Source organism: Botryllus schlosseri, chromosome 11, assembly GCF_051294905.1.
Source record: "Botryllus schlosseri isolate E-star chromosome 11, Bs_hap1, whole genome shotgun sequence".
Classification (NCBI taxonomy): domain Eukaryota; kingdom Metazoa; phylum Chordata; class Ascidiacea; order Stolidobranchia; family Styelidae; genus Botryllus; species Botryllus schlosseri.
Window position 1 is genome coordinate 3,029,694 of NC_137246.1, and position 21,357 is coordinate 3,051,050.

General features: G+C 40.5%; 3 protein-coding genes across 4 annotated transcripts in view; 2 read left to right on the forward strand and 1 right to left on the reverse strand.

Annotated features, from left to right (window-relative positions):
• LOC145449815 (uncharacterized) overlaps positions 1 to 21,357 on the forward strand; it is a 342,177-nt gene that overhangs the window by 299,748 nt on the left and 21,072 nt on the right. The gene's annotated exons all lie outside the window — the stretch shown is intronic.
• Positions 528 to 2,582, forward strand: LOC145450810 (microtubule nucleation factor SSNA1-like). Its single transcript, XM_080329317.1, has 2 exons — positions 528 to 772; positions 2,167 to 2,582. Exons 1-2 carry the CDS (start codon positions 594 to 596, stop codon positions 2,405 to 2,407), a joined length of 420 nt encoding a protein of 139 aa, XP_080185443.1. The 5' UTR covers positions 528 to 593; the 3' UTR covers positions 2,408 to 2,582.
• On the reverse strand, positions 6,411 to 10,991 carry LOC145450729 (uncharacterized). The gene is made up of 4 exons (XM_080329234.1): positions 10,468 to 10,991; positions 8,586 to 8,684; positions 8,057 to 8,219; positions 6,411 to 6,502 (listed from the first exon to the last, which is right to left on the reverse strand). The coding sequence occupies exons 1-4, from the start codon at positions 10,790 to 10,792 to the stop codon at positions 6,469 to 6,471; spliced, it is 621 nt and encodes a 206-aa protein (XP_080185360.1). The 5' UTR covers positions 10,793 to 10,991; the 3' UTR covers positions 6,411 to 6,468.

The window sequence follows — 21,357 nt, forward strand, 5'->3', positions numbered from 1 at the left end:
TGTTAACGATAGGTCTTGCGATTGTGAAGGGATTTGTCGGCTAAACAGCAGGAGAATACGTTCTCAAAACTGTATATACTTACTGCTGACGTGGTTTTGTCACTTGATGAGGGTTTAGGTAGCAATCACGCCAGACTACAGAATTGCAGGGTGCTGTCATACGCAGAATGAGAATTAATTTACTATAAACTTTTCAGCTTTTCCTATCACAAAGTCTTGGAAATTGAATTGTCCTCGGGGGACGCCCAAATGTCGTCTTTTTTCAAAATTTTAGTTAAATGCATGTGGAAATTGGACTGAGGTATAGGAAAACAGCACTCAAGTAACGGTCCGATGGGTCTTTCGGGAGTTCAGCCAGAAAGTCCACCTTTTTTTACCAATTATTCCGAATTTTTCTCCGGTACTGTAAGTCCGAAAATTCTGAGAAAGTGTCCTCTTTTCATATTTTCAAAATATGGTAACGCCAACTTAGACAACTTGAATCAATTGTCTAGTTGTGTGTCTGGCACGTAGGTTACTTATAATTGCATATATCGATTCCATGCAGCTTTATCTTGTCGATATATATATAGGCCTATATAACCAGCGAGAGTATGGCGGGTGCAAACCCATCATTGGAATCTGGTGCTAGCACCTTGCAGTTTTACAACAATGATATGGTTAAATGCATCGACGATCTTTGCAGCCGACGTGACGACATAAACAAGCAACTCAAAGAAGATTTCGATGAAAAAGACAGACTACATAACGATATTCGAATTCTAACGACGAGGTTGGTATCATGGAAAAACGAGTCACATAAGAGCTCTCTTCATCATCGAAGTAGGCCTATATCAAATACAAGCACGCTGTGAAATGTTTTGGATCAAGGCCAGTCACACAAGCCAACACAAGTACAGTTATTGAATGTTAGAATCACAAGATATAGAATATCTACACAAGAAGCTTACGTAGGCCTACCTATACTTTCGGTCCTTGGCCCGAAAAACAATTACCACAACCAACACACTCTTTCAACGGAAGCAGTGCTATCAAACTGTCTGCTATGAGTTATTAATTTCGAGCGCTTATACTAACGATGAAATTCAAGTTAACCACTTATTGTGGGTATGGTATTATTAGCCTATCTTCGCGACTTCCGAGTCGCACGGAACACCCTGGTGTCGGGCATCGTAGCATAGTATAGGCCTGGATGTGGTCAGAATAACGAATTATAAGCCTATACTATCTTTTCGTAGTAGCTTACCCAAGTACGATATGCAATACTTTCGCAACTCATGCTACTAACTCAAGTGGTTGTTTTAGTACTTCTACCTATCAGTTTTGGAAGCAAAAGTAGGCGTACCCCTTTTTTACACTTTGGAAGTTGAAAGTAGTTTTTGGATAAGTTTGCTTGTCATAACAAATGGTATATATTAGTTGATGTGTATCACGGTAATTTGCTATATTTTCGAATATTGCAGTGTGGGAGTGCAATTACAATCTAATCTTGGCGTTAGTCAGAAGATGCATCTTATTGCTATCTCCGTCCCTTTACATAATCTTTATCACTTTTCATTCAGTGTGCAATCTGTACAATGTGCATGTGCTGCATGCCTCTTCTTTACGTCACCTAGACTCGGGTGGGCGTCTGATTTCAAAAACTACTGGAGTCATTTCGAGTTGCTAATTTCCATCATTTCACTACACCTCAAGACTGCGATACAATGAAGGATAGGAACGTGTCGAAACGACTTGGAGTAGTCTTCGAAATCAGACACCCACCTGGCCTAGGCGATTGAAAAAAGGAGGCATGCACAATGCACATTGCACAGGCACGCTGAATGAAAAGTAAAATAAGATGATAAAAAAGGACAGGTGACAAAAAAGGTAGCGTATGTCGGAAAGGCGAGATCGATAAGTCAGGTTGTGGTCCGGTAAACTAGAGGATTAACTAGTATTTATTTGGTACGATTTTTTTTGTATTTCGACTTGAATGTGGACAATGGACAATTGGACATGCTCGATGACTCGAGGAATAAACACTAATATTATTTGCTATGCTTTGAACTTAGTTATATATAGGCCTATTTTCCACTCCTTTATCTTTCTACTTGTAGTAGCCTATTATTTTATACCAAGGCTACTATACCAACTCCGAGAATATTTAATTTCATAATTTTTCAGACTCGCGAAACTGAATGAGCTTATTGCTCAAAGGATGGCGTCGAGAATTGAGTTCGACAAAAACATTGTAGAAGTTCAAGCCGCCTACACAAAAATCATGGATACGTCTCAAAGCCTCATTCAGTCGGTACGGGGAGCATCGTTACAACTCAAATTGAAGGAAGCAGTGGCGTCCGGCAACGAATCGATTTTGAAACTTCCTAAAGCTGGAGGGAAACGAGATCTAACATCTCGGAAATGAAGCACTTCGTCGCGTAGAAGTGCTTTTACAGTGTGAACTGCGGCATAGCCTTTGTTGCACAGCAACCGCACAGTCGAAACATCTACACAGTATTGTTTGTATTGCTATCATGTTATATTCAATATCCATTATTATTATTTTTATATGCATAATATATTCTTTATTCACAGTAAAACAGACTACACAATCCGGGGAGCAACCTTTCCCACAAGGAAAATGTCGAGATTGGAGCAAACTTAAAATTTCAGTATTAGAGTAAAATTGTTATTCCAACGCAATACACGAAGGGGTTAGATTACAGAATTGCGGTAGATGAAGTATTGGCAAGGGTTCTAGAAGTGGAGATGATTGAATTGAAAGATCTGAAATTAGGCTACAAAAGTTATGCTGCGATATTTGTGTCCAAATGAAATTAGTCCAGTGGTGCTTTCAAGGTCTTCCGAGGATTCGGGCATGCACATTAGGCAGGGGCGGGCAACTTCTCCAGTCGGCGGGCCGGATATAGGAAAATTAAGAACTTGGCGGTCCGGATTGCTGAATCGATACATTATTCGCCCATTTATCCACATATACAAGGAATAAATCGTATTTAATGGATGTATTTTAACGACAGCAATGTAACTTCAAAGCCATTTCTCGCCAATAATGACGAAGACAATGTGGATTTGAGAACAGCATTGTCCTATAAGCACCACCATGTCTGCTTCTCTCTGATCAATCAACACACGGTTCAATTCTTAATTAAGATTTCAAGGCGTTCGATAAGCCCGCGGTACCCCAAGTTTACCAAGATATCAATTCATTAGGGTTTAGTAGGTGACGAGATAGCGTGGTTGTTCAACTTATGTGGCCTATTTTATCTCGATATTGAATCCATGCGGTCTGCGGCCTCCACGAAATTTGAAAGGGGCCCCCGAGGCCCCGACCTGTTTTTAGTTGGCGACCCCTGGCATAAGCGGTGTCTTACAGAAGCCTAGAAGTGTGCCGTGCTACAAGTCGACGGCTACGGAATCAAAAATAAGAAATATCGGTCTGGTGTAAATGACCATTGTAGTTGACAAACACCATCATGATTACCACAAATGACATTAGGGTTGAGTACATCGTAAATGCAGTGTTGGGATCAAGTCACTATACCTTCGAGTCACGAGTCATTTCGAGTCATCGCACATTTTGACTCGAGTCAAGTCAAGTCAATCGATTTTCAAAGGTGACTCGAGTCGAGTCAAGTCACTCGATTTTTGGAGGTGACTCGAGTCAAGTCGAGTCAAGTCAAGTCAAGTCACGAGTCAAGTCACAATTCAAGTCAAGTAGCCTTTTCGAAGTATAAGGCATGATTACGTCATTGCATTTTGCTAGCTGTCTGAAATACAGATTGAGTGGTCAATGATTTTGAACCGATGAACAAATGCAGAGTTAAATATACACGCTAAACTATGCTAATTGCGCTAATTGCATAGCCACAGTTTGTAGTCACCAGTCAAAATAGAGAATAGAGAAACGAATTGATAAGATGCAATACATTACCCATTTACAAATTGATATGATACAATTCGAGCCTGCGGCAATGTTTGAGGACTATATAAATAAACTATATTCCCATTCAATTTTAATAAAACAAGAAATTTGGTTAAGGTAAGAACAGAGAACAGAAATAGACTATTTGCTTTTAAATTACTTTACTATACGTAGTTTACGACAACGTAAGCTGTAAGCTTCGATGACTTGATTTGCGGTCAATTTATTTGCGAGAGTACAATAGAGGCCCAGTAAAACACACGATCATTGAATGATTGGTCGCTCTCACGGGTTACAACAGCGTTTCGAGAATATTCCGAACATATGCACTTATATACTTGATGACTTGAAATTGACTCGTGAATTTTGCTCCGAGTCACGAGTCAATCCACATTTCTGATACACCGAGTCGAGTCAAGTCAAGTCATTTTAGCAAAGTGACTCGAGTCAAGTCAAGTCATACGAAAAAGGTGACTCGAGTCATCCCAACACTGCGTAAATGCCGATAATGCAATAAGTCTTCTCGCTTCGACGGATTTACGCGTATGCTCCACCCTCGCTCGCTGCGCAATGCGCATACATGTGTATTGTGTATAATGACAATGACATACAGTCACTAAAATTTGACGTATGTAAGCAAGTAGCGGGGAATCTCGGAAGACTGGGGCCGCGGGCCACACCATCATGTAAGACGGAAAACTGTCCGCGGGCCGGACAAAATCCCTTCGCGGGCCGTACGTTGCCCGCCCCTGACATTAGGCCTACCCAATAAAGTGATCATTTTGATCATGTCGTTTACCGGAATCTGTTGGATACGCATCATGGGTTTATACAATCACTGTAACGCCAATGACAATACATTGCAATGTGTATTTTGCAACCCCCACATATTCTCACAAGACAGCGTAATGGTAAAGCCTCCGGCTCCTTGATTGTCTGATTGATAGGTCGGGGATTCAATCACAGGTCGGGTCACGTGAGTCCGCAAGACTGGTGTGGCGGTGTTCGTGGCTTTCCCGCTTGGCGCTCAGCGGAATAGCCCTTAGTGTGTAGGTGCAGGACTTAGAAAGCATTACAAGGCTATATATGTACCTCCCTTGCCCAGCTGCATAGACAAAATGCACATTATGCACTCATGGCATGCATATATGCAATGCAGCTATGCACAGAGCGTGCGTATATCAGGAGTCGGTGAATTTGTATATGCCACAAAAACATTGAGAACAAGGATATAAAGGTCATATGAGGCCTACGTATTTCGATTATATGCATTATTATCATAGTTATCAGTAGGGCCATTTTTATATGACCTTAAAAAATCCATAATATGACTTTATTTTTCGGAAAATATGACTTTATGTGAAAATCGTGTATTTTTATATGCGAACAACGTCACTCACGGAACTAAAGAGTAAAACATACGCAACATAACACATCCATTTTTATTTGAAGCCACCGTTGTAGTACAGTTTCATGTAGTGCCGAATGCTAGAGTCTTTGAAGTTACGATTTGGACGTAAAAGGACTTTAGTAAGGAGAATGAGCGCTCCACAGACGCTGATGTGGCTTGACACTTCTGCAGTTTTGCATAAAGCGATAGTGAAATGTCTCGTCTTTGTACAGCTCCATAATTTTTTTCACATCGTTTTTGTCCAATTGCTTCTTAATGTAATTTTTGAGCTCAATCGGATCTTTTCCGAAATCAAGGGCATTTTGATCAGCATGGGCGTGTACGTACGCTATAACTTTCCATTACAACATCACATCAGGTTGATGGTGTACGTAGGCTATAATTTTCCATTTTCAGTATTAAGTTTAAAATATTGTTATAGTTGAGGCAAATTGGCTGAATAGTCAACTTTGGATCGTTGACTGAATTTTTGATGCTCTTTACAATAACTTCACCTTCCTACGTCTCGGCATAATATTGAGCAGCATTCGACCAGCTACCCCAACGAGTAACTGCCTTAGTTTCTTAGTGCTTGATTGCTTCACCGCGTAAATTGGTACTTTTTATTTAAACTATACTAAAAATATGACTTTATAACTTTTTATGACCTAACCAGCAAAATATGACTTTATAACTTTCTTAATATACCCCATAGGGACGGTATTTTTGCGTTAAAATTGATTTCACAACTTACTGATGCATACAAAAAAATATGACTTAAATGACTTTAAATGGCCCTAGTTAATTAGTTATCCACAGAAATAATTTGTACAATGCACAATGCACATATCCGATGCAATTCAGTCGGTAAGGGGTGGCATTATTTTCCATATCACCTGAAAACACACGATGTACAATTTGATACACGACAGACAATTCCTTGATAGAAGGCTGTCAATTGTCCAGTTTCGACTGGAGTCATCCCAACACCAGATCGCAGATGTACAACATCGCCATAATCCTTTTTCAAATGACAACATATCCAAAGTCTCAAATTCGGTTCCTCCACTCCAAATAAAATCCCCACAAGACAAATTTTGTAAGAAAATATATTTTGACAAAAAGATACAAAAAAGAAGCAAATAAATATCAGTCATGTATGATCATTGTTCTGACGCTCCAATGACCTGAATAGAATGTATAAAATTTAAATGTATTTTAGTAATACAACAGCTTCTTGCAGTTAAGAAACCGCAATATACAATAAAAAATGTATTCATATTGAAAAAAAATATACATATTTTCGGCAGACACTCGTCCGGGGTAATTGTCTGCAACTAGTAGAGAATTTAAAATTATAAACATATCGAAATGAACCCAAATCTTTCAGGCTGACACTCGTCAGCGACTAGTACAGAATTGGAAATAACATTGTATATCAGGATTGTAACCAAGTCAAGGTTCCGAGTCACAAGTCAATCTCACTTTTATAGTTTTGACTTGAGTAAGTCGAGTCATTTTCTATTCACCACCGAGTCAAGTCCAAGTCAGCTAGTATAGGGTCGAGTCCGAGTGTTCTGACTCGAGTCCGAGTCCAAGTCATTATTTTCACTGTTCAGTTCAGTTCAGTTGTCAGTTCAATTCGGTTCAATCCACATTTGCAATTATGCTCGAGTGATATAAAATGGCTCGCAATGATAATATAGCAATTTCCTCAGTTTTAACAGTTTCTTGCCCTATTTCCGAAGTTTGTTTGTGGTATTCCTGGTGCTTGTCGACTACTGTGGTCATTTACACCAGGCCAATTTCTTTATTCTTATTCTGTAGCTGCCGACTTGTAGCACGGCCCACTTCTACGCTTTTATAAGACGCCGCTTACACAGGTGATATGGCGAGGACGAACCTAGATAAACCTCACACACTTAGGTGGGTATTTACGAATTATCAGGACTGATAGACGAAATACCAATAATGTCTATAATAATGACTATTCTTCGAAGTTACAATGAAATGCCTGATTTGTTTGTGTGGGTTATTCATGGCGTTTGTCGAATACAACGGTCATTTACACCAGGCCGATATTCTGCATTTTTGATTTCGTATCTGCCGACTTGAAGCACGGCCTACTTCTAGGCTTTTTGTAAGACACCGCTTACGTGGATGAGATGGCGAGGAGGAGCCTCCAACCTCCAACAATTAGGTAGGAATTCTGGAGTCGACCTCTGTCGTTCTCGAACCCGCAACCCATTGGTGTTGCAGCCCTGGATTACGGCACTGCGCTATTTCGCCTATCTTGGCCTTCCTAGTCTCGAGTCATATGACTTGGTTCAAGTCATGCACAATGACTCGAGTACAAGTCGAGTCAATACCGGTACAAAAATTGACTCGAGTAGAGTCGAGTCATTTTACGCAATTGAAAAAATGACTTGAGTCAAGTCGAGTCACCAAAAAATCGCAACTCGAGTCATTACAGCCCAGCATAGAATGTTACCAGCATAAATTTTAAATAATCGAAGCGAATAGATCGTTCAAGCTCGATGTACTTATCTTCAGATGATACACGAATTCCTTCTGTTGGGACAAATCAGGCTGGTGTATTTTGATGAAAGTAGAAAGAACATTGCATACCATAATATAACAAAGGGTTGACAGATAAAGATGAGAAAAACAGATGCTTGCTACTTTGACCAAGCAAAATGGCAGAATCATTCTAGATTTTAAAATACCCAGTTTCCGCATACTTTATCTGCAAATCCAAGAGTCGCATCTTTTTCGCATGGATTTCTACATTCCTACATTCTTGGTTTTCCAGACACCTCTTTTTCACCTCGTAATACGAGGCCTTCGATGCTTCCTCACTTTTGGCGATTGAGAGTAGGCTTTGCTGCAGTGACTTTCCACTCGCTGAATGAGGAAGAAAAACAGGTTGAATGAACTTCTATATGGAATTGTTTAAACACAAGTTCAACACGTCTCGAACAAGTATGTATTGGAAAAGAAGCGTGACACTAGGACTGGTCAAAAATATATTTTTTCAAATTTGACTGGCTTCTATATAAATTTTCACAAGCTTTGTAGTGCACTGATAAGGCCATATAGTTAGAATTCATGACAATTGAAACTATCTGTGTTCATGCAAGAGCGCAGATGCGAACAGAAGATGCAAAAACATTCATACACAGCTACGGCGAAAAGAATCAAAACTCAAATTTATGATCCAGAAAATTTTCACCAAAAATATGAATAACACAGTCGCATAATAAAATTCACCTTCAACGTCAGTGACAACTTCCACGTTTTCTTCCTCATTATGATTCCGTAATGAGTCATCGTCATGAGAAATTGCGTCCGTTTGACAGTGTGCAAAAGCTGAAATGAAAATCATGTTTATCATCGGCAAATTGACATTGGATACTATCGGCTTATAGTATATAGGCAAGATTAGAAGGGTCAAGTTCTAGGCCTAGTTTAGGCTAAAAAACTGATATCTGTAGAAGTAATCTCAAATCATAACCAGATAAATAGGAAAGAACTACTTGAGTAATGTGAAAAAGTAGAAGTAGGTAGTTCAACACGTACCAGTTACCACCACCCCCTTGATTACAATAACGTAGGGTTATAATATTTTGAGATTTGAAAAAGAGGACACTTTTTACAAGTTACGAAAGTTTCAATAGCTGACGAGAAACAATGTGTAATTTAGAAATTTTGACGGTTATTGGGTTGTCCAATTCAGCCTATAGTGCCCGATGCAGGATTTTAAACACGACCTGCGATTTTTTGGTGATTCGGCTTGTCTTGAGATATTCTCAAAATATTGAAAATGATGCGAGTCAGCTTTAGTCAATTTGTGTATAGACTCGACTTGTAGTCGAGTCATTGCGCATGAGTCGAACAAGTCATATGACTCAAGACTCGGATGGCCAACACAGACGTTTCATGGTAACTCTGAAGAATAGTAAAGCTCCGACACTATTCACATTTTGACTATCAGTAATTGTACGTTTAGAAAATGGTTCAAAAAACTGTTAGGAGTGAGTAAATTAGTATATTATGAATGCGAGGCATTCGATATGACCTAAGCAGAGTCGTAAAAAAGTGGGTTGAGCAGAACATGAACTAGAAACGAAACAGATAACATACCGTAATGACTTGGACTGAGACTCGAGTCACAGCACTCTGACTCGACTCGCTGCATACCGACTTGGAGTTGGTGGTGAATTGCAAAAGACTCGAGTCAAATGTATTGAAGTAAGATTGACTTGCGACTCGGGACCTTGTGACTTGGTTACAACCCTTGCCTGATGTAACAGTGTTTGATCGTATCATCATAATAATCTACCTCCCCAAACAGGCCAACCTACTTACTTCAGCAATTTTGATAACATTTATTTTTACTTATAGTATCATCGATGATCACTTTCGTCACATCTACTTGTAAACGTAGGCTGGATTGTAACCAATGCACAAGGTTCCTACTCACAAGTCAATCTTACTTCCATCTAGTTTTGACTCGAGTCAAGTTGAGTCGTTTCCAACTCATCACCGAGTCAAGGAAAAAATGGTCGGTTCTGAGTCATAGTGTTGCTACTCGAGTTCGCGTCCAAGTCATAGTGTCACTGTGCATTATCGAGTTCCAGTTCAACTCATTTTTTGAAATTTTTGGGCGACATCGATGGTCTCGCGTTCATAATACGGCATATACAATTATACATTTCCTCCTCTAAACCTGTTTATTCAAACAGATGAAGCAATTTCTGAGCCGATTTTCAAGTATCAGTCCTGATACACGAGAACGGAATCAAGTCATATAGAATGTCTCATCAACTGGTCATGTCTTGGTCGAGTAGTGCACAATGACTCAAGTACAAGTCGAGTCTATACATAGAGTGACTCAATTCGAGTCATTTCCACTTTCATAAAAATGACTCGAGGTCTCGAGTCAGCCAGAAATTGCGACTCGAGTAAAGTCATTACAACCCTGACCTCAGGTTATGATATTGCTATGCCAGTGCTTTGCCTATTATGACACACATGAAATCGTGACACTAGTTTGATGCGGTTTATCATGTTTGAGGTTTTTGGATTTTTATGAAAAATAAAACCAATCATGAAACATACCACACGCAGCTATAGTCGGAAGAAGTCTTACCATTAACATTTTGATTCATTGGAGGGTCTTTTTCAGGTTCTCCTATGGTGTTCAAAACTTCATATCTACATCTTTGCAGCCAGTATTTTGCTCTAGCACGATTCTGCATATTATGCCAAGCAGACTTCAATTGTTTTACAGTCCTTTTCTCGTAAACATCTGCATTAAACTCGCTGCAAACGTTATCCCAGCACTTGCTTTTAGCCCTTATCGTCGGCATTTTTGTATCTTTATTCAACAGTATTGTCTTGTATTTTTGCACGAGTCGATACAGCAAGTCTTTATCTTGTTCGGTGAAATTTTTACAGCGCGGAGTGTCATTCATTTTCGGCAAACTGAACCCGCGTTGAACTATAAACTGCTAGACAGCTGTCAGCTGAACTACCGCAACAAACAAACAGAGAGTTTGGTATATTCACGCCCGAGTTCACACTCCAGTTCAGCAGAGGTAAGCGGATTTTACATTTATAAATCCAAATCCTTAACTTATTGACTTTCTGCTTTATTTTGGATCGAAATACAAGGTAAGGACGTACAGTTTTTCTTTCACATAATCAGGTGGTTGACTAAAATAAAAAAAGGTCAACTTTTCGGATCAGCTTCCGAAATACCCGCCAGAGCGTTACTTCGTTGCTCATTTACGGTATTACCATAGTGTCCTATATGGTGTCGACACAAGCAAATCGCACGGTTCAATGAAATTGTATCACGTCACAGTTTCCATTTGGCTACAGGCAATTTGACGGTGATTTTTGACCGGCTTGCCGAGCATTAAATTTGATGAATCGGGTATCAATCGAAAGCTGACTCTGCACTGATTACGAAAATATAAATTTTATTCCGCTCGCGGCCCTGGAACCCCCACAATCAGCCCCCAATTATTCATTGTCGATTAGATTGGCAGTGTGACGCAACAATGATGTCTGGCGAAACGATGAGACTCGCTCAAGAGCAAGGATGCGGCCGAGCGGCGAGAGTGGGATCAGCTGACGTCGCGGCAATAGCGATGTGCAAACGCGCGACAGAGAAACGCTGCGCTGTTGATACTTTTTCTATGCGTTTCGGTACAAGCGAGCACACACCAGCCTTTCCTTGACTTGTAAGGGTAGAACTGGGTCCACAGAATGTATTAGGGCCCTACCAATTTTCGCGCAATATCCGTCAGCTGATAAAGATATGTAGGCTACGTCTAAGTAGTCTACATTGGATATGTCAGATTATTATGATATCGATTGCCTTAGCCCGCTTGTTGCGTAGGGCTCCAGAGACACGTCGCGCTGTTGATGGCGGGTGTCGATAGTTTCTATAGTCGCTTTTATAGTTAAGTGTGAGCAGGGAGCATTGAGCATGAGCATACATTACAAGCTTTTATTTGATCCGTATGGGTAGGACTTGGTCCGCGAATGCAGCAGGTAAAATGTTGATTGTTGAATAAAGTTTAACAGCAGGGGTGTCGAATTAAACTGGTATCGCTGTCCGGATTCAATCCGTTACTAGAAAGCTTGCGGGCCATACCTGCCAAATGATTCCAAAATGTTACCACCAAATTCATACCTTTGTTTTTCACTGGAATATATCTGATATCACTATAAACGTTGACGTTGGAAGTTGGTTTAGCATTTTTCAATCACCAAATAGTTTTTTTGAATGCCGGGGACCTTTTGCGTCAAAAGTAATACAGTGGTATCACAGATATTTGAATTATATTCATTCTGCAGCCTGTATATATATTCCTAATGTAACTTACGTAATACGGTTTTGCAGTATTTTTTTCGCATCTGTGAATAACTGAATGTCCATTGTCCATTCGGCCCAACAGAGTTTGCACTTTTTCGCCTTCTCGGAATTTGGCAAGGTCACCGACGTGGTGCTTATGGGGACTAGAGTGAAAACTCAACACTATAGTTGTATTACTACAATATGATATATTTACATTATCTAAATTTGCTGTCTTGAGTGAATCTTATTACTTGAAAGTATATTTTTCTTACTAGAAATATCTCTAACAGCTGAAGGATTGCGCGAAAATTGGTAGGGACCAAAGACATTCTGTGGAGGCAGTTCTACCATTACAAGTCAAGGAAAGGCTGGTGTGTGCTCGCTTTTAGCGAAGCGCATAGAAAAAGTATCAACAGCGCCACGCATCTCTGGAGTCCTACGCAACAAGCGGGCTAAGGCAATCGATATCATAATAATCTGACATATCCAATGTAGACTACTTAGACGTAGCCTACATATCTCTATCAGCTGAAGGATATTGCGCGAAAATTGGTAGGGCCCTAATACATTCCGTGGACCCAGTTCTACCCTTACAAGTCAAGGAAAGGCTGGTGTGTGCTCGCTTGTACCGAAACGCATAGAAAAAGTATCAACAGCGCAGCGTTTCTCTGTCGCGCGTTTGCACATCGCTATTGCCGCGACGTCAGCTGATCCCACTCTCGCCGCTCGGCCGCATCCTTGCTCTTGAGCGAGTCTCATCGTTTCGCCAGACATCATTGTTGCGTCACACTGCCAATCTAATCGACAATGAATAATTGGGGGCTGATTGTGGGGGTTCCAGGGCCGCGAGCGGAATAAAATTTATATTTTCGTAATCAGTGCAGAGTCAGCTTTCGATTGATACCCGATTCATCAAATTTAATGCTCGGCAAGCCGGTCAAAAATCACCGTCAAATTGCCTGTAGCCAAATGGAAACTGTGACGTGATACAATTTCATTGAACCGTGCGATTTGCTTGTGTCGACACCATATAGGACACTATGGTATTACAGTCGAATTTGGCCGTAGATTTCACCAAAATTTTCAAAAAAGATAACGAAATCTCAAAAAGGAGGACATTTGGGCGTCCTCCTTGGACACTTTAAAAAAAGTCAAAAAAGAGGACAAGCATAATTTTTCTCCATTTTCTTCATTTGTACATCGAAAATGGTCATCAGTTCGGTCTGATCATCATCAGTGTGTGTCCGCGCACGCGCACAGCCTACAGGTAAGATCGTAACGTAATGTACAGGCCGTGTTATTTTTGGCATTTCAGGAGCCAGATGCCAAAACTGCCAAAAATAAAAATTTGAAAATGCCAAAAATAAGCAATTTGCCAAAAGTAACACGGCCTGCCTAATAGTGTATTTCGTTCATGGTGTTGTGTTAACAGAACCGCGTTACAAGCGTGAAGAGCGTTTGTGAAAGGCAGGTTTCTTAATCTGGGTCCAGCCCACCGATTAGGGGTGAAAGCATGGTGTCCTAACTGATGTGGGCACAGCGAGATTGAACGGCTGACTGCATTTGGTTTACGTCATACTTTTTAGCCGAGCGCTAAATTTGATAAAACGGGTATCAATGAGAAGCTGCCGCAGTACTGATTGTTAAAATATAAATTAATTTCTGCTCATGGAACTGGAACCCCCAAAATCAACCACGATTTTTGCATTGTGATCGAGTTGAACATTGTGACGCAACAAACTGTCTGGCTATTTCTGAGCTGTATAGTCTCGTTTCGCCAGACAGTCTTGTTGCGTCAATGTTTTTAAACAAGCTTACCTTCCCAGGACTCTTCCATGTGAGTTGGTTATATTAAAGCCACCTGAAGTGACAAAAGTCCTCCGAAAATATATCGGTAGACTGAAGGAGAAATGATAGTCGGGCTACTAAATAGAATGTGTTGAGAGACAACACAGGAAACTCCTGGAAAAGGATCGGGAAGAAAATTATTTCCGCGATGAGATCGATGGCACTGGCGAAGTGATCTCTTTTCATGATGCATGCAAGCCGGGTCGGCCCTCCAAAGATTTTGAAGCTCTGAAAACCTTCTGTGGATGACTGGCAACATTCTGTCCCTCAACGGCTACTGTTGAAGCCGATATTTCCCAGATTCGCTGGGCGAGAAATGAATTTAGGAGAAACTTAGCTGACCTGAGTTTGGAAGCACTGTTACAGTGCAAACGATTTAAGTCTATTCAACAGCTGTAACAATCAGCTGTTGAGCGTGTTTGTTAGGCTTTTTTTCTTTATTTTGCTTATTGGCACCGATTCCAATGGATACTGCACATTTTGTGGTTTCGCTTGATATTATTAACCTATGAAATCGTTAGGCTTTTTCTTCTTCTTGTTGTTTGCTGGGACTGATTATACGTGGATGCTGCACATCTTGTGGTGTCTTTTGACAAACTAGCCCAAATAAAGCGTTTTTGTGACTAATTCGAGGCGCTGAAACTATCTATTTAGAGAACGATGCCAAAACTGCCAAAAATAAAAATCGAAAAATGCCAAAAATAAGATATTTTTGGCACATGCCAAAAAATAACACGGCCTGGTAATGTCGCCTATATCGACAAGATAGCGTAATGTAGGAGCGCCTGGTTCATGGTTCAATCAATCCCCCGCTGGGTCAGGCAAAAGACCTGAACAGTAGGGGAGACCGGGGACAATTGTAACACTTTTCGTATTTTCCAACATTACGTGTTCTTCTCGTGGAAATTTCACTTCCAAAGTTTTATATAAAGAAGCCAACAACTCGATAGTTGATATGAAAACTAAATTGGAACTCAATCAACAATCAATCATGGAAATTTTGGGTTGCAAAAATCGCTGCTCAAATGTTACAATCGCCCCGTACCCAGGGGCAATTGTACCACCCTTGCGGGGCAATTGTAACAGTGTTATTTATAACTAAACACAAACTGAATGAACAACGAAAACGGAAGCACAAATTGTAATATTGCATGAAATTAAAGGAAAAGACGTTCGAACGCTTCCAGGCTACGCCCCATCGCATTTATGGCATCTGAATGCAATATCACCCTTCGTGTCTTGTTCAAGCTTATAGTGTAAAAGAGACACATTCATTCCATCATCTCCCTATAGTGCCTACACATATTCGGCCTCTTCTACCAAGGTTCTATTGTTCAGCGGGCATAATGGGTTGGTCACTCGATCACCTGCGAAGGTGCGAAACCGACCTGGCTAACATATCTTGGTTGAATGGGCCGATGATAGTATAGTAAAACGAGGACGCAACATTGTGTGGCGTCAAAGCTATAATGACATTTATCTGTGCTGTAGAAAATTAACATAAATTGTTCACATCAAATATCAAAATGTAAGTGGGCCATGATCAAAGTCAGAGGACGAGAATTAAGACATGACTATTGAAGTTCGACATACCAAAAGTCGATCAACATGAGAAAGGGTGGTTGAATCACGAAAATAACCGAACCGTCAGATTCACATCACCACTATTGTATGGCCTTTTCGACAGATGATCATGTTAGAATTGGTATCGCAAGGCAGTATCTGTTCTGTTGAAATTCTGGCTGTTGCAAGATTATTCTGCAGTAGATGAATGGTAATACCAACATATGAACAAAAATCAGAATTGATAACATATTGTAACGGGGCAAAAGTAACAGAGTGTTACGATTGCCCCTGACACGCTCGACCATGATTAATGTCTCAGTATGGTAACTTCCCGGCGATGCAAGTCCTATTCTTTCCATCACTACGGTAGACTATAGTAACATTGTTCCAGCTACACATATTACGTTGTAACTACTTGAGGTACTATTCGTCCAGACAAATTATTCCAGACCAGAAAAACTTTACTCGAGGGTCAAAAATTTCGTTTTTTGCAAATTATTCCGGGGTTTCGCATCGTAGCTCAACGTAACTCCAGGTATAATAGGAGAGATAACTACTGCATGCGCACTTAAAATATCAAGGTGATTTCTCCATCCTACTAGCGGTGAGGTCGATTGTTACATTTGCCCCTAGTTACATTTGTCCCCGGTCTCCCCTAAAACTATTATCCGTGACTTCCCACTTGACACTCAGCATGTCCGGTATAGCATGTTGGGGTGGTGCAAGACTTGGGGCTGATCGCAGATCGGTCTAGGGTGCCCCTATAGGACATCATATCATGTCTGGGGAATGTTCGGACTGCGTCGCTTCTCGGACATCATGTCTGTTTCGTGTTTGGACTGCGTTTCTATTCTGGCATTATGTCTGGCGTGTGTTCGGACTGTGTTGCCAGTATCAGTTTATTTATATTTTCATCATTTCAAATTACCACAAAACTGCGATACAATGAAAAGATAGGAAGGGGGTCGAAACGACTTGGAGTATTCTTTAATTTTAGACACCCACCTTGGAAATTCAGATAGCATATAAAAGACAATAAGCGACAAAATGAGGTGGCATGTGGCGGAAGGCGAGATTGATATGTTAGGTCGGATGGCCTGGTAATCCTGAAGGCTGACTAGTAATTAATTAGCAGAAATTGCTTGAATTACGACTTGAATGCCACCCGGACATCGTGTTGGTGCTATGATAGAACAGTCTTGCCACTCGGACATCGTGTCTGTAGCAGGGATGGTGTGAACGCGAGGTTCACGTTCGCGCTGTTTGTGAACCTCGGAAATTTAGAGGTTCACATTCATTGACGAACCTTGGTACGTTCTGCACTGTGAACCTTTTTCATATATTACAATATTTCACGTCATTGTACCATAGGGTTACCATATTTTGGAAATGTGAAAAGATGACAATTTTTCAAAATTTCAGACTTGCAATACCGGAGGAATTATAATTTTTTTGCACTTCGTGACAGTGTTGGGATGACTCGAGTCAACTTTTCCGTATGACTTGACTTGACTCGAGTCACTTCGGAATAATGACTTGACTTGACTTGACTCGGAGCTTCAAAAATGTGCATAACTCAATGCTTACGTTGCGCAGTGTTCACATTTACCAACACTCTTGTATGATTTGAATCGAACAAATATAATAGTTGGTGCGTTTATATTCTCACGGATGTGTAGATGGGTGGTGTAGGCTATTGTACCATATCAATTTGTTTCAACATCTCGATGATTCGTATTATAGGTCATATATTTTGGCTGACAATAATTGACTGAGTACCATGTAGCATACAGTTACTCACGTATTTTATTAGCAGCTCTACGTGTGCGTGAAGGATACAACGTATTTTTCATGTATAGGCCTATTTAACTAGATATTCGTTATTTGATACAAGATAAATGATCAATTATTCTGTTTTTCACATAGCTAGTAAAATGTAATGACTTTAAATCATCACTCATACTTCGAACATTCAATTTGACTTGAATTGTGACTTGACTCGAGTCACCCCAAAAAACGAGTGACTTGACTCGAGTCACCTTTCAAAATCGATTGACTTGACTTGACTCGAGTCAAAATCTGCAATGACTCGAGATGACTCGTGACTAGAAGGTATAGTGACTTGATCCAAACACTGCTTTCGTGGTCGGTTGACTAAAAAAAGTAAGGTCAACTATCCGGCTCAGCTCCTGAAATCGCCGACGGAGGGTTACTTCAGTGCTAATTTACTGTATCTTAGTCGAATTTGGCCCTACATTTAACCAAAATTTGGGCGTCCTCCGAGGACACTTTCCAAAAAGTAAAAAGGGGTATGGATTGTAACCCTAAATTTTTTAGGCATTCCTCGATGCTTGCATGCTTTGTACGATATATAACATTGAAGTGACTGACGTGATCCTTAATCGCGGTAAATATACAGCGGATATTGACGTTCTGATTCGCTCCAATTCTATAGGCCTACTGCGAAGGGTAAGTATTTTTGGACTATTGTCAAAAATTTGTCATAACATATAGCATTAGGTCAAAATTGCTAGCCAATTTTTTTTCCTTTAAATAAGCTTTGTCGCGGTGTCGTAGATATTTAGGACTGATATTTGCCAAATGAATTGAGTCATGCCGCATTCACGGGAATTTTGCTACTCGCGTCTGACTCGAATCGTAACAATCGCAGGAATTTATATTTTCATTTTCTCACCAAGCCACACAATGTTTAATCCGATACACATGAAACATTGCGATGCAATGAACAGATAGGATGATGCCGAAATCACTATGGCGGTCGGTCAGTCATCACAAGATTAATGCGATTTTATGAAAAGATAGGAAGGGGTCAAAACGACTTGAGTAGTCTTTTTGATCAGTAACCATGCAACCTTGGCCTAGCGTGAGCATGTAAACAAAAGGCATGAACACAGGATGAAAAGTAGCCTAAATATAGGATAACACAAAACGATAATAGCCATGAAAATGACAGTGGCATGCTTCGAAAAAAAGGAATTAGGGTCAATTTGTCATAGCGGGGTCCTACATGTAATAATGAGTTTTTTGTATTTAATCTTGACGGCGACTGTCGGATAGCCGTAGAGATACTGTTTCGCAGAGGGCGGTGTTTTTTCGTGTAATTCGTGCTGATCATATAGTAGTTGGACGACGGGGACGCGCATCTGTGGTAATTACGCCTCATCTTTACATCACCAAGGACCCAGGTGCATGGGTGTCTGATTTCAAAGACCATTCAAACTCCAAGTCGTTTCGACAATTTCCTATCTTTTCATTGTGTCGCAATCTTGTGGTGTAAGATCGGATTAAATTGTGAAGTAGTCGTTGGAATTTGTGGGGCAGGTTACCACACGACCCCCTTTAGAGGGATTTCCCCTCTTTTCGCCCTCATGTGCTCCTTTTTGACAATTTGTCCTCCTTTTTAGCCTATAACAAGGTGAAAGCAGGTATTTCGGGAATCAAATCGGGAAAATGATTTTTTTTTAGTCAAACATTAGAGAAGTATCGTTAAAACGTGGGTAATTCGGTAGTCGAGTCGAGTCGAGTCGGGTGATGACCTTTTTTTAGTCAACACAACAAGATTCCTGTAAATATTTCAAAATCAGCTGTTTTCAATTACGGTAAACAAACTTTCATGATTTGATAAAAGTGTCGTCCTTTCCCGATTTCAAAATATGATGACCAATGTTCCCTCTAATTATTGACAAGTCTGCGCACACTCACCAACTTACTGCGCATACCCTTGGACAACAGTGCCCATCGACTAAAAAAAAGGTCATCACTTCGGATTTTGTGTCCGTACCTTGGATTTTATGTGCGCAGAGACCGTGTCAGCACTGCGTGTTTGCGCACGTGCGCAGCTAAGAGGGAACATTGATGATGACCCTAGGGCAAACTACCGTTTTGTGCGGCCCGCTAGAGTATATAGAAACTAATTGAATATATTGATAAAATGCGTGCAAAAAAAAGCGAATTTTTGAAGGGATTTCTTTCATAGTATATTTTACCATGATAATTCTAAGGCAGTGGTTCTCAAACTGGGGGGCACTCCCCCCTTGGGGGCGTTAAAGCGTCTGAAGGGAGGCGCAAAGCTAAGCTCAATTGAAAATTTTTCCCGCGCGAGGCTCGATTCACATCCAATTCAAATTTTGTGCTCTGTATTTAATCTGAATTTCATATTTAACAATCTCGCATCAACAGTCGTAGCCTTCCGTGCCATAAAACTATCCGTTAGGTTTGCTAGCATCGTGGTTGCGTTTTGTGATATGGCAATAAAGGGGGCGCTTAATCGTTCACCATCATAAGAGGAGGGGGCGTGTCTTAAAAAGTTTGAGAACCACTGTTCTAAGGTAAATACGTCCTATGTTATTTTTTGTTTAATATTTCTGGTGCGACAGCCCAATGATATATATACATCATATATCATATATATATATATCGTATATATATCATTGGACTATAGATAACTAACCTAATCGGCATTGTTCTAAACAATCGCAACCACGCACGGACCGTTGTTATGGCCATTGTGCTGCGCCGTTGCAATTGTTTTAGAACAATGCCGATTTTCATATTTTGAAGGCTATTTCGGGGTGGTTCCATTGCCTTGATGAAAATTTAATGTATATTATCAGAATCAGCGCGACTGTAGCTTTCAAATTAGATCAACTTTATTTAATTTGAGGGCTCGGGTCGTCATCTATGGGATTAGCAATTACGCTCCCGTTTCATGCTATGAAGCGACAACAAATCTGCCGTTGTCGCATCACTCGACCGTGACTCTCGTGCTGCCCATCTATCCGTAGGTTAGTTATCTATAATTGGACAGCCCGATCTCAAGGCCCGCGCAGTTTGAAAGGTTTAAACTGCTAAACATCACAGAAGTCCTAAACGAGATTGACATTATTCGGATCACCAGTTTTAATATTTAGTTGATGTGCTTATAAAAAACGATTTGCGCGTGTCTTAGGTAGATTCGTTTTCTATATGTGTAGAATTAGGGTGTTTATATTTTATCTTCACATGGTAGAAGCGTGTTTGAAGCTAACATGGTTATGATGCTGTCAGCATTGTGTGTCCTGGAACCAGGGCATGGTATGGTATGGTATGGAACGAGAATTTTCCATACTCCATACTTGTCTTACTCTCTCCATACCATACTTGCAATTTTCCATACCATACCAACATTGTTCCATACCATACTTGATACATATTCCATACTTTCAAATACTTCAATATCATAAGTATAGTACCTTTTCTAGAACCTATATTATTGATATTTCGGATGTCGTTATTGCTTAACCTAGCCATGATCCGAATCTAACTCCTGGTAATAGTTTTACAGAGTCTGTTTTGGTGAGGTTTAGTTCACAGTGGTGAGGTGCCGTGTACCTCTGCTCGACAGCTTCCGCGAGCAAAATGAGATAGTCAGCAGATTGTTATCTAGGAATGTCCACAAAAGGGACTGGCAACATACGGCCCGCAACGAGATTTTGTCCGGCCCGCGGACATTTTCCCGTCTTACATGATCATGTGGCCCGCGCCCCAATCTGCCGAGATTCCCCACTACTTGCCTAAACATCAAATTTTAGTGACTGCATGTTATTATATAGGTCTGCGCACTGCGCGAGAGTGGAGCTTAGGGCTAAGCTCTCCGAAACGAGAAGACTTGCATTATCGGCATTTACGATGTACTCAACCCTAATGAATTGATATCTTGGTACAGTTTGGGTAAAGGGGCTTATCAAACGCTTTGAA

Excerpts from the sequence above, each read along its gene's own strand:
- LOC145450810 (XM_080329317.1), top strand. The coding sequence starts at position 594 with ATGGCGGGTGCAAACCCATCATTGGAATCTGGTGCTAGCACCTTGCAG. Across the intron at positions 773-2,166 it reads ATTCGAATTCTAACGACGAG|ACTCGCGAAACTGAATGAGC; the intron begins GTTGGTATCATG and ends ATAATTTTTCAG.
- LOC145450729 (XM_080329234.1), bottom strand. The coding sequence starts at position 10,792 with ATGAATGACACTCCGCGCTGTAAAAATTTCACCGAACAAGATAAAGAC. Across the intron at positions 8,220-8,585 it reads AGTTGTCACTGACGTTGAAG|CGAGTGGAAAGTCACTGCAG; the intron begins GTGAATTTTATT and ends TTCCTCATTCAG. Across the intron at positions 6,503-8,056 it reads CTCTTGGATTTGCAGATAAA|GTCATTGGAGCGTCAGAACA; the intron begins GTATGCGGAAAC and ends CATTCTATTCAG.